Source organism: Rhinopithecus roxellana, chromosome 4 (assembly GCF_007565055.1).
Source record: "Rhinopithecus roxellana isolate Shanxi Qingling chromosome 4, ASM756505v1, whole genome shotgun sequence".
Lineage (NCBI taxonomy): Eukaryota > Metazoa > Chordata > Mammalia > Primates > Cercopithecidae > Rhinopithecus > Rhinopithecus roxellana.
In genome coordinates, this window is record NC_044552.1 from 25386875 (window position 1) to 25399509 (window position 12635).

Consider the following 12635-nt stretch of genomic DNA (forward strand, 5'->3'; position numbering starts at 1 on the left):
AAAAAATTAGGCACGATGGTGGGCACCTGGAATCCCAGCTATTCGGGAGGCTGAGGCAGGTGAATCGCTTGAACTCGGAAGGCAGAGGTTTCAGTGAGCTGAGATTGTGCCACTGCACTCCAGTCTGGGTGACAGAGCGAAACTCCATGTCAAAAAATAAAAATAAATTGTGTCAGCTGGGCGCAGTGGCTCATGCCTGTAATCCCAGCACTTTGGGAGGCCGAGGCGGGTGGATCATCTCAGGTCAAGAGTTTGAGACCAGCCTGACCAACAGGGTGAAACCCCGTTTCTACTAAAAATACAAAAAAGTAGCTGGGCGTGGTGGCGGGCACCTATAATCCCAGCAACTTGGGAGGCGGAGGCAGGAGAATCGCTTGAACCCAGGAGGCGGATGTTGCAGTGAGCCAAGATCGTGCTATTGCACTCCAACCTGGACAATGAGCGAAACTCTGTCTCAATGAAAAAATAAATAAATAGTATCTAAGGGCAATGAAAATGTTTTGGAACCAGATAGAGTTGACGGTAGCATAACATTGTAAAGGTCAAGGCTGCACTGAGCCATGACTGCACCACTGTACTCCAGCCTGAGCAACAGAGTGAGACCCTGTCTCTGAAAAAAAAAAAGAAAAAGAAAAGAAAAAAATCAATTGTATCAATATTTACATTAAAGCACTTTATGAGCTTATGTGTACCTCAAAGCCCATCAAACCATTCACTAAATACTTGTTATGAAGAAAATCCAGTGTTATGGGAAATGACACATACAGGTAGACCTTGCTTTGGAAGTCTGGAAATAGAAAATAACTATGAAATGCTTAGGTTTCCAGGCCAGCCTATAGAGGAACACTTATCTCTTATGGTAGTTAAACTGTAGTACTGTGGACTCTGGCCACAATGTAAATCAATCTTTATGGGAATATGCTTTTGCTATAGGACCTCCTCTCCCCTTCAGAGCTGCAGTAGCATTTGTGACTCTGATCTGCAGACCCTATAGTGACTGTAAACCAGGAGCAACTACCACTACTGTGGCATGGGGTGGGGAAAAGGGTAGTTGGAAAAGGGTGGCGATTGAGAAGGACCTACCAAATGCCTTTGTTGAAACAGCTGAGAAATCATCAGACATAACATTGAATGGAGGCAGTAAGAGAGTTCCTATGGCCCTATCAATCAAGCTTATTAGTAGGTGTTTTAACAAGAAATATATACAAATTATTGTTTGCCTGCATACCCTAGCACAGAGTACTGTACCTTGAAATATTCACTTTGTAACCTCAAGAAAAGAGGTTGAGGGAGCTGTGGAATTAGCAAAGAGAATGCAGCGCCATCCATAAACGAAGTGATGTTTTCAGTAGCAGAGGAACTTTGAGGGAGGAAAAGTGCAACAGGAAAAATAACTGCAGGTGTGGAAAAACTAATACAGATATCTTCTCGATTCCAGTCACCTCCTGCCTTCCTATACCAGGCCTCAGAAGGCAGCAGGCTATGATAATTTGATTTTATATGGCCTTTGAACCCAGGATTTTACTTTGTAACATATACACTTACTGTTACTCCTGGCCTTTAGAGTTCTTGTCATCCTCAAAAGACGAAAAAGGTACCAAAACAAAAAATTAACTACAGTATTTTATAGATGTGAGAGAAGTGGGCAGAAATAATACGGCTTTAGGCTAAAAGAGGAAATGAGGTTACTTTGGGGGGGACAATATTGGCGATTTCTGAGGGGGCGATCCTTACGTGAATATAAAAAATTGTGACAGCCACCATTCCTCCCGCTAACTGATCTAAATCCGTCCCCTTGGGAAACGTCCCTGAGGTATCTATCAGGTGCAGTTCAGCCAGAGGGAGTAAGCCCACCGGGCCCTCGTCCTTTCCTAGCACCACTATTTAAAGGGATGTTTGAGGGGTAGGGCAGCGGAGCATTCCAGACACCGGGTTAAACCCGCCCCACCCCGCTGGCCCATGTCCAGCCCGATCAATAATTGGAGAAGAGAAAGGAGCACGGCGTGGTGGCGCGGACCTGGAGAACAAGCTACCCAGGAGGCTGAGGCGGGAGGATCCCTTGAGCCTGGGAGATGGAGGCTGCAGTGAGTCATGATTGCACCACTGCACTCCAGCCTGGGAGACCCTGTCTCAAAAAAAAGTTGAAAAAAAAATTAGAAGGGAGGGCACCAGAGAAGGGCTGGACCAGGTTCACAGGTTCGGACTGCGGAGGAGCCCAGCAACCGAGAATCACTCCTGAGGGTCTAATTTTCTTATTCTCTTGATGCCTCACGGGGCGAGGGACTAGAACCGGGCGCTGAGCTGGCGGTAGGCAAAAGCCAACCGACTGCGTCCCCCACTCCTTTCCCATCAGTCGCGCGTCCCCGCGCAGACGGGTGCGCGCTGGCCGCGGGCCGTGGGGACCTTCTCTTCTCGCCTCTGGCCACCCAATGCATCTGATTTAGTTGTATGAAAGTTACAAAACTCTCCAATATTTTCGTCTTGTAAGTTACCTAGTATGAGAGAAACTCGAAAGGTCCTTCTTTCTTTCCTCCTTTAATCCCTTTCTGGAAAAAAAAAAAAAACCATCGGAAAACGCAGGAGTGGGACAGGCAGCCCCGAAGCCAGCCCCGCCCTCAGGCCCCAGCGGCCCAGCCTTTTCTTCCTCCCCACCGCACTCCCCCGCCCTTTCTCGGGTTTGGCTGAGGCTCTTTCCCCTGTGGTTGGCTCTGCTCAAAGTTTCTAGAGTTTTCTGACCTTCAAGGCGAGAACTGCTGTGTCATTCTTAGGGACACTGCCCAACAAACTGCGCCACCCAAGTCTCTCTCCCTCCCCTCGCCAAGCGGTCCTAAAACATCAAGGTTAGTCAGGACTCTATATTTAACGTCCAGAAGATTCTGTGAACTGTATGCCAACTTTGCCATAGTAACGGGGCTCCCCCCTCCTTTCCCCTCTTTTTGCCTGAGCAATCTGTTCTATCAGAAAGGAGAAGCAGGGCTGGGAGAGCTGGAAGGTGGGGAAGGCAAGAGCTTGTAGGGGCCATGGTCGTGAGTCCGAAGAGCGGAACAGCAGCCAGGAAGGGAGTCCCTGGCTGATCACAAACCTGAGGTGCTGAGTGCCCAGCACTGTGTTCATTTGTTTTCCTTTTTAGAGAATACAACAATTAGGTCTATCCACAAAATTAAAAGCAAACAAAACCCAGTTAGGTTGATAAGCCAGTGTGGGAAGGAGTACAAAATGAGTGTGAGAACGTGTGGGTCCAATCACCAGTTCTGTAACCTGTCCTCTGGGTAACCAGATCAAGCCACTGAACTTCTTTGATCCTTGGTGCTCTCTTTGACAATGAAAAGGTTTGACTGAATGGCCTGTGCCTGCAGATCTTAGGACAGTTTTTACATTAAGCTGAAAGCAGCTGTAGTCCTACTAATGGTCCCCAACTTTTAAACACCTAAATAAGAATGACTAGGAGTCACATCTGAGAATATGGGATCCCCAATAAAAGGAGGGAGAAGATAATATTTTCTTTGATCATGTAGGGAATTTTTATTTTTTTTATTTATTTTTATTTTTATTTTTATTTTTTTGAGACGGAGTCTCGCTCTGTCACCCGGGCTGGAGTGCAGTGGCCGGATCTCAGCTCACTGCAAGCTCCGCCTCCCGGGTTTACGCCATTCTCCTGCCTCAGCCTCCCGAGTAGCTGGGACTACAGGCGCCCACCACCTCGCCCGGCTAGTTTTTTTTTTTTTTTTTTTTTTTTGTATTTTTTTAGTAGAGACGGGGTTTCACCATGTTAGCCAGGATGGTCTCGATCTCCTGACCTCGTGATCTGCCCGTCTCGGCCTCCCAAAGTGCTGGGATTACAGGCTTGAGCCACCGCGCCCGGCCAAATTTTTATTTTTTTTTAATTTCAGAGAGGATCTCTGTCTCCCAGGCTGGAGTGCAGTGGTGTGATCATAGCTCACTGCAGCCTTGACCTCTTGTGGTCAAACGAGCCTCCTACCTCAGCCTCCCAAGTAGCTGGGACTACAGGCACCTGCCACCACTCCCAGCTAACTTTTAAAAGTTTTTGGTTAGAGATGGTGTCCCACCCACTATGTTGCCCAGACCGATCTTGGACTTCTGAGTTCAAGTGCCTGCCTTGGCTTCCTAAAGCACTGGGATTACCGACGTGAGCCACCACACCCAGTCCAGATATTGTTAATGCTGTTTTAGAGATGAACACGTCGAAACTTGTGTTATTTAGTCAACTTACAAGTACTTCCTTGTTGAAAAGAAAAACAGCCTCACCAAAGAAGTAGAGCGCAGATGCAAATCCAGGATTTTCCCTTCCCAGATTTTTTCTTTCCATGCTGCTGGAAATGGCCAGGGTTCTCTTTGTCATTGAAGCATATGTCATTCATTCAGTTAAGAATGCCTACCTCTAGATTTCATATCAATTAACTCTTTTGCTTTCGTCTGGATGAACTTAAAATTATACCATCTTATTTTTTAAAATTTATTATTTTTTTGAGACAGAGTCTTGCTCTGTCACCCAGACTGGAGTGCAGTGATCTCAGCTCACTGCAACCTCCACCTCCTGGGTTCAAGTGATTATCCTGCCTCAGCTCCTGAGTAGCTGGGATTACAGGTGTGTGCCACCACGTCCGGCTAATTTTTGTGTTTTTTAGTAGAGACGGGGTTTTGCCATGTTGGCCAGGCTGGTCTCGAACTCCTGACCTCAGGTGATCCACCCACCTCGGCCTCCCAAAGTGCTGGGATTATATGCGTGAGCCATCGCTCCCAGTCTATACCATCTTTTAAAATGAACAAAATTAAGACAACTACTGTTTGAGGAACTATAAAAAGGAGAGGGAGAAGGAAGGAAAACACCCTGCAGAGTCAGCCTGAAGAAAGCTCTCTTACCCCACACTGCTGTAGCAGTTATGTTCTTGGCACTCCCTCTTCAGTTCTCTTTTCCCTTTGAAACCATCTGACCCAGCTTTCAGTTTGTGGAATCTGAGCTCTGATCCTTCCAAACACAGAATCCAGTAAAAACCTAATTCTGAAATTAATCACATTAAAGTTCTGAAAAATCTCCTGGGGTTCTTATATATTCACCTTAGACAGCAATTAAACTTGTGTCTGGATTTCTGCCTTGGGAAGCATCCAGTCTAAAAGGAAATAAGAGGCGGGCACGGTGCCTCACGCCTGTAATCCCAGCACTTTGGGTGGCCCAGACGGGCGGATCACCTGAGGTCAGGAGTTCAAGACCAGCCTGGCCAACATGTCAAAACCCCGTCTCTACTGAAAATACAAAAATTAGGCGGGCATGGTGGTGTGCACCTTTAATCCCAGCCACTCAGGAGACGGAGGCAGGAGAATCGCTTGAACCTGGGAGGTGGAGGTTGCAGTGAGCTGAGACTGTGTCATTGCACTCCAGCCTGGGCAACAGAGCAAGACTCTGTCTCAAAAAAAAAAAAAAAAAAAAGAAAGAAAATTCAGGTGACTCTCTCCTTGTCAGGAAATGGACAAAGAATATGGATGTGTGGGTTTCCAGTCTAGTCCATAGAGGCTTCACTTAAAAGCTAGGTCAAGGCCGGGCGCGGTGGCTCAAGCCTGTAATCCCAGCACTTTGGGAGGCCGAGACGGGCGGATCACGAGGTCAGGAGATCGAGACCATCCTGGCTAACACGGTGAAACCCCGTCTCTACTAAAAATACAAAAACTAGCCGGGCGAGGTGGTGGGCGCCTGTAGTCCCAGCTACTCGGGAGGCTGAGGCAGGAGAATGGCGTAAACCCGGGAGGCGGAGCTTGCAGTGAGCTGAGATCTGGCCACTGCACTCCAGTCCGGGCGACAGAGCGAGACTCCGCCTCAAAAAAAAAAAAAAAAAAAAAAAAAAAAAAAAAAAAAAAAAAAAGCTAGGTCAACTATAGCACTGTAGACTCTGACTAGTATGAGTGATTCAGGAAAAACAGCATTTCTATTGGATTTTTCTGCTATCCAGAGAGCATCCAAGATTTGGGGCCCCAACACCACAAAAACACCACATCTACTTGCCAGGCACTTGAGACAGTAATGCCCTTTGCTTCATGCCAATAGAGAGGGGTTTTTTTCTCCCCCTCTCTTACCACCCTCCCCCCCCACTTTTTATGTTTCTCAACAGAATCAGTTAAGTATTTTATTTTTGAGAAGGAGTTTCGCTTTTGTTGCCCAGGCTAGAGTGCAATGGCGTGATCTCGGCTTACTGCAACCTTCGCCTCCTGAGTTCAAGTGATTCTCCTGCCTCAGCCTCCCAAGTAGCTGGGATTACAGGCATGCGCCACCATGCCCAGCTAATTTTTTTTTTTTTTTTTTAAATTTTTAGTAGGGATGGGGTTTCTCCATGTTGGTCAGGCTGGTCTCGAACTTCTGACCTCAGGTGATCTGCCCACTTCGGCCTCCCAAAGTGGTGGGATTACAGGTGTGAGCCACCGTGCCTGGCCTCGGAGAACTATTTTAAATTGTAGATTTGGAAGGAGGGAAGGAATGAATCCAGACCTGCCAGTAGTAGCAGTTGATGGTGAGGAAGCTTCCAGAGGGAGGGGTGAGGTTAAGGGTCTCTGGAAGTGTTGATACACTGTGCAGCTAAGATGAAAGTTTGGGAGAATCTCCAGCCAGACATTTCATAGAGAAATGTTTGGGAAAATTCCTGAAGTTTGACCGGTTTGACTAGCTTAGAGAGGTGATTCATTAGGGAGCTAAAGCTGAATGTGAAAGTTATCACCGACCTGCACATACAGACACACACAGATTGTTAAAGCAATTTATTTGCAACATCAGTTTAGATCAGTGAATTATAAACAAATGAATACCCTTGAATTCCAAAACCCTTGTTTTGATAGTGGACAGGTGTGTGTGTGTGTGTGGTGTGCATATGAAAAATGCCAATTGAGCAAAGTGTTTAAAAACAGGATTATTCCCTTCATCAATAACTTCTTTCCATTTGTGCTCAAGGAATGTCGGCATGGCCAGGCGCGGTGGCTCAAGCCTGTAATCCCAGCACTTTGGGAGGCCGAGATGGGCGGATCACGAGGTCAGGAGATTGAGACCATCCTGGCTAACACGGTGAAACCCCACCTCTACTAAAAAAAATACAAAAAAAATTAGCCGGGCGTGGTGACGGGCGCCTGTAGTCCCAGCTACTCGGGAGTCTGAGGCAGAAGAATGGCGTAAACCCGGGAGGCGGAGGTTGCAGTGAGCCGAGATCCGGCCACTGCACTCCAGCCGGGGCGACAGGAATGTCGGCATGGCAATGAGACTATTTTTTTTTTCTTTCTTTCTTTTTTTTTTTTTTGTGGTAGGTTGTAAACACAGTACTATTGCTTCAACCCCCTCACATTTTCCTTTCAGATGCCTAACAAAAGGGTCTTGCATTCACACTAAGAATGAAGGGGAAAAAAAGGGGAAAGTAAATTACTAAATGCAATTGTATTTCAAACAGGAGGAAGGAGAATCCGCAGGAAGTTGGAATCCAGGATAAAAACTTAGACACATTCAGCCTGGCCAACACGGCGAAACCCCGTCTCTATTAAAAATACAAAAATTAGCCGGGAGTGGTGGCACATCCTGTAATTCCAGCTATTGGGGAGGCTGAGGCAACAGAACTATTTGAACCCCAGGGACAGAGGTTGCAGTGAGCAGAGATCTCGCCACTGCACTCCAGCCTGGGCGACAGAGTGAGAGTCAGTCTCAAAACAAACAAAAACAACTGGCCGGGAATGATGGCTCACGCCTGTAATCCCAGCACTTTGGGAGGCCGAGGTGGATCAGGAGGTCAGGAGTTCGAGACCAGCCTGACCAACATGGTGAAACCCTGTCTCTACTAAAAATACAAAAATTAGCCGGGCGTGGTGGCGCCCGCCTGTAATCCTAGCTACTCGAGAAGCTGAGGTAGGAGACTCGCTTGAACCCGGGAGGTGGAGGCTACAGTGAGCTGAGATCACGCCACTGCACTCCAGCTTAGGCGACAGAGCCAGACTGTCTCAAAACGGAAACAACAAACTTAAGACACATAACCTGAGGTTTTAGAGGAGCTAGAACCTGGGTCCCAACCCCTCCTGATTTCCAGCATCACTCCACAGTTTGCTTAGAGGGCCACCTGCCAAACAGCTGTAGTATGTGATGTTAAAGAGGTCTAAACACCCCCTGTACCTCCCTCCCAGGCTCACCATCTTGTTACATTTGACCTAAAAACGGTGGACAGCCTAGGGATTTCAGGGACAGACAGAAAAATTTATTTGGGACTGTGAGGTCCTAGTTCTACAAACTGTCCTGGAGTGAAACAGGAATTGAGGAGAAAGTAGAAAGGAGGTGTCCCGGACCCCAAGCTAGGAATGGGGAGGGAAATGGAGGAACCCAAAATGCCTTAAGGACGGCCTACATACTAAGGAAAATTTTTTCTAACTCCTGGTTGCCTCAGAGGGGAGCGGCTGAGGGCGGGGTCAGGGGTGCGGCCGACCCACCCCTCCCACAACCCGACCAGCGCCTCCTTTCCTCCTTGGATGGGTGCCCCTGTCTTGCTAAGAACTACCTGTTTACACAACTGCTTTGCTTGTGAAAATATAAAGGCTCCTACTCCCAGATGTCCCATCCTTGTAGGTTAAAGATTATGTCAAAAACTATATTGCATTATCTCATTCCTTCTTCCCATTAAGATGGAAAAAACATCCGGGAGAGTCGGGTCGTTTCTCAGGCCGACTAGGCCATTGGGTGCCTTGGAGAAAGGACCCAAAGCTGCCCCGTCCTTCACAGACACAGTCCAATCAGAGTCTCCTAGGCACATCGATGCACCGCCTCCTTCGAGAAGCAAGGTAACTTTCGGGTTCTGGTGGTCTCCAAAGTCATCCGACCAATCTTGCACCGCCCTGAAATTACAAGCCCAGATCGGTCCCTTACTGTCAATTACCTAATGAAGGGCAAGCGGCCAGCATCGCCATGGAGACCAACGCCCTTCCCACCGCCACTCCCACTTTGTCTCAGGGCCCCTGTCCCCTCCAGTGAATCCCAGAAGACTCTGGAGAGTTCGGAGCAGAGGGCGGCACCCTGGCCTCTGATTGGTTCAAGAAAGGCTGGGGGGCAGGACGGGAGGCGAAACCCTGGAATATTCCCGACCTGGCAGCCTCATCGAGCTCGGTGATTGGCTCAGAAGGGAAAAGGCGGGTCTCCGAGACGGCTTATAAACGACCGAGGGGCAAAGCGGGTCCGGAAAACGGCCAGCCTCAGGAGCTACTGCGAGAGTGGGCTTCGTTTTATGAGCGTGACTCCCTCGGTCCCAAGGCTTTCCCAGAGCGAACCTGTGCGGCTGCAGGCACCAGCACGTTGAGTTTCCTGCGTTCCGGAGGACTGAGCTCTTGTCGCGGGTCCCGTCCGCGTTTCCAGTCCCGAATCTCAGAGGGGAGCAGACAGCGGGGCACCGGCATGGCCAAAGCCGCGGCGATCGGCATCGACCTGGGCACCACCTACTCCTGTGTGGGGGTGTTCCAGCACGGCAAGGTGGAGATCATCGCCAACGACCAGGGCAACCGCACCACCCCCAGCTACGTGGCTTTCACAGACACCGAGCGGCTCATCGGGGATGCGGCCAAGAACCAGGTGGCGCTGAACCCGCAGAACACCGTGTTTGACGCGAAGCGGCTGATCGGCCGCAAGTTCGGCGACCCGGTGGTGCAGTCGGACATGAAGCACTGGCCTTTCCAGGTGATCAACGACGGAGACAAGCCCAAGGTGCAGGTGAGCTACAAGGGGGAGACCAAGGCATTCTACCCCGAGGAGATCTCGTCCATGGTGCTGACCAAGATGAAGGAGATCGCCGAGGCGTACCTGGGCTACCCGGTGACCAACGCGGTGATCACCGTGCCGGCCTACTTCAACGACTCCCAGCGCCAGGCCACCAAGGATGCGGGGGTGATCGCGGGGCTCAACGTGCTGCGGATCATCAACGAGCCCACGGCGGCGGCCATCGCCTACGGCCTGGACAGAACGGGCAAGGGGGAGCGCAACGTGCTCATCTTTGACCTGGGCGGGGGCACCTTCGACGTGTCCATCCTGACGATCGACGACGGCATCTTCGAGGTGAAAGCCACGGCCGGGGACACCCACCTGGGTGGGGAGGACTTTGACAACAGGCTGGTGAACCACTTCGTGGAGGAGTTCAAGAGAAAACACAAGAAGGACATCAGCCAGAACAAGCGAGCCGTGAGGCGGCTGCGCACTGCCTGCGAGAGGGCCAAGAGGACCCTGTCGTCCAGCACCCAGGCCAGCCTGGAGATCGACTCCCTGTTTGAGGGCATCGACTTCTACACGTCCATCACCAGGGCGAGGTTCGAGGAGCTGTGCTCGGACCTGTTCCGAAGCACCCTGGAGCCCGTGGAGAAGGCTCTGCGCGACGCCAAGCTGGACAAGGCCCAGATCCACGACCTGGTCCTGGTCGGGGGCTCTACCCGCATCCCCAAGGTGCAGAAGCTGTTGCAGGACTTCTTCAACGGGCGCGACCTGAACAAGAGCATCAACCCCGACGAGGCTGTGGCCTACGGGGCGGCTGTGCAGGCGGCCATCCTGATGGGGGACAAGTCCGAGAACGTGCAGGACCTGCTGCTGCTGGACGTGGCTCCGCTGTCGCTGGGGCTGGAGACGGCCGGAGGCGTGATGACTGCCCTGATCAAGCGCAACTCCACCATCCCCACCAAGCAGACGCAGATCTTCACCACCTACTCGGACAACCAACCCGGGGTGCTGATCCAGGTGTACGAGGGCGAGAGGGCCATGACGAAGGACAACAATCTGTTGGGGCGCTTCGAGCTGAGCGGCATCCCTCCGGCCCCCAGGGGCGTGCCCCAGATCGAGGTGACCTTCGACATCGATGCCAACGGCATCCTCAACGTCACGGCCACGGACAAGAGCACCGGCAAGGCCAACAAGATCACCATCACCAACGACAAGGGCCGCCTGAGCAAGGAGGAGATCGAGCGCATGGTGCAGGAGGCAGAGAAGTACAAAGCGGAGGACGAGGTGCAGCGCGAGAGGGTGTCAGCCAAGAACGCCCTGGAGTCGTACGCCTTCAACATGAAGAGCGCCGTGGAGGATGAGGGGCTCAAGGGCAAGATCAGCGAGGCGGACAAGAAGAAGGTGCTGGACAAGTGTCAAGAGGTCATCTCGTGGCTGGATGCCAACACCCTGGCCGAGAAGGACGAGTTTGAGCACAAGAGGAAGGAGCTGGAGCAGGTGTGTAACCCCATCATCAGCGGACTGTACCAGGGTGCGGGTGGTCCCGGGCCTGGCGGCTTCGGGGCTCAGGGTCCCAAGGGAGGGTCTGGGTCAGGCCCCACCATTGAGGAGGTAGATTAGGAGCCTTCCCAAGATTACCGTTTTTGTTTTGGCGCCTCAAGACTTTGTATTTCCTAATATTTCTGTTTGTCATTTCTCAGTTTCCTGTGTTTGCAATGTTCAAGTTTTTTGGTGAAATACTGAACTTGCTTTTTTTCCAGTCTCTACGTGTAGAGATGAATTTATACTGCCATCTTATGACCATTTCTTCTTTGTAATACAATGAACTCAGGCCATTTTTTAAGTTAGTTACTTCAAAGTAAATAAACTTTAAAATTCAAGTGATGCCTTTTTTTCTTTTATTTGGGGGTCAGTAGGGTCTGCATAGGTTGTCTTTCTCATAGCGTCTAAAATGGAATGGCATTTTTGCCTCCAGTAAGGGCACATATTAGAGAAGTGTGGCTATTGTAATGTGATCCATTTGTGTTAGACAAATGGTATGCTCCAGTAAAGCTTCTTAATTCTGGCCGGGCGTGGTGACTCAAGTCTGTAATCCCAGCACTTTGGGAGGCTGAGGTGGGTGGATCACTTGAGGTCAGGAGTTCCAGACCAACCTGGCCAATGTGGTGAAACCCTGTCTCTACTAAAAACACAAAAATTAGCCAGGTGTGGTGGTGCATGCCTGTTGTCCCAGGGAGGCTGAGGCAGGAGAATCGCTTGAACCCAGGAAGTAGTGGTAGCAGTGAGCCGAGATCACGCCATTGCACTCTAGCCTGGGTGTCACAGTGAGACTCACACACACAAAAAAAAGTTAAAAAAAAATAGTAAAGCTTGTTGATGCTGATTGGGTGTTTAGCCTGAGGGTACAGAAAAAGTTTAACACCTGGGATGGTAGCCTCAAATTGGTGTTTGTGTAAGATTGGTCTCAAAAGAGGTGGGGTGGGGTGGGGGATGTTTCTGCAAAAGTGGTCAGAGAGGATGCAGTTAGATGGGAGGCCAGTGCTCCTACCTCCTGTAGGTACACCTAATAAGCTTATTATGCACTTGATATTTAATCTAGATTCAACACGGAATGGAAGGAGTGTCCTACATTTCGAAGTGAAAAAATAGGGATACATGCACTGGCTTGCTGAGTTATGCACATGTGCTTTAGTTGTCATCTTTTAAAATGGAAGGGTTTGGCTTGATGCTTCTCTTATGACTGAAAGCATACTGAAATAGAAATGTCACATTCTTAGCAGTTATCACCTACAATTTACCCCAGTGAGCACCCGAGCCAGGAAGACCTACATACAGACTTCACTCCCATGCACTTTCCCTTGGAGATGCTTCATGCCCCAGCTGCTAGCATCCCGGAAGTAATTCCCTCCTTGTT

The 12635-nt window shown here is 50.0% G+C and overlaps 1 protein-coding gene across 1 annotated transcript in view; it reads left to right on the forward strand.

The window, feature by feature from the left end:
* Positions 1-9208: 9208 nt before the first annotated feature.
* The window catches only part of LOC104678130 (heat shock 70 kDa protein 1), a 28842-nt gene continuing 25415 nt past the window's right edge, over positions 9209-12635 (forward strand). Inside the window, exon 1 of the mRNA XM_030928736.1 lies at positions 9209-11332. Coding sequence (XP_030784596.1) covers positions 9416-11332 — 1917 coding nt within the window. The 5' untranslated portion in view covers positions 9209-9415. The remainder of the gene's footprint in view (positions 11333-12635) is intronic.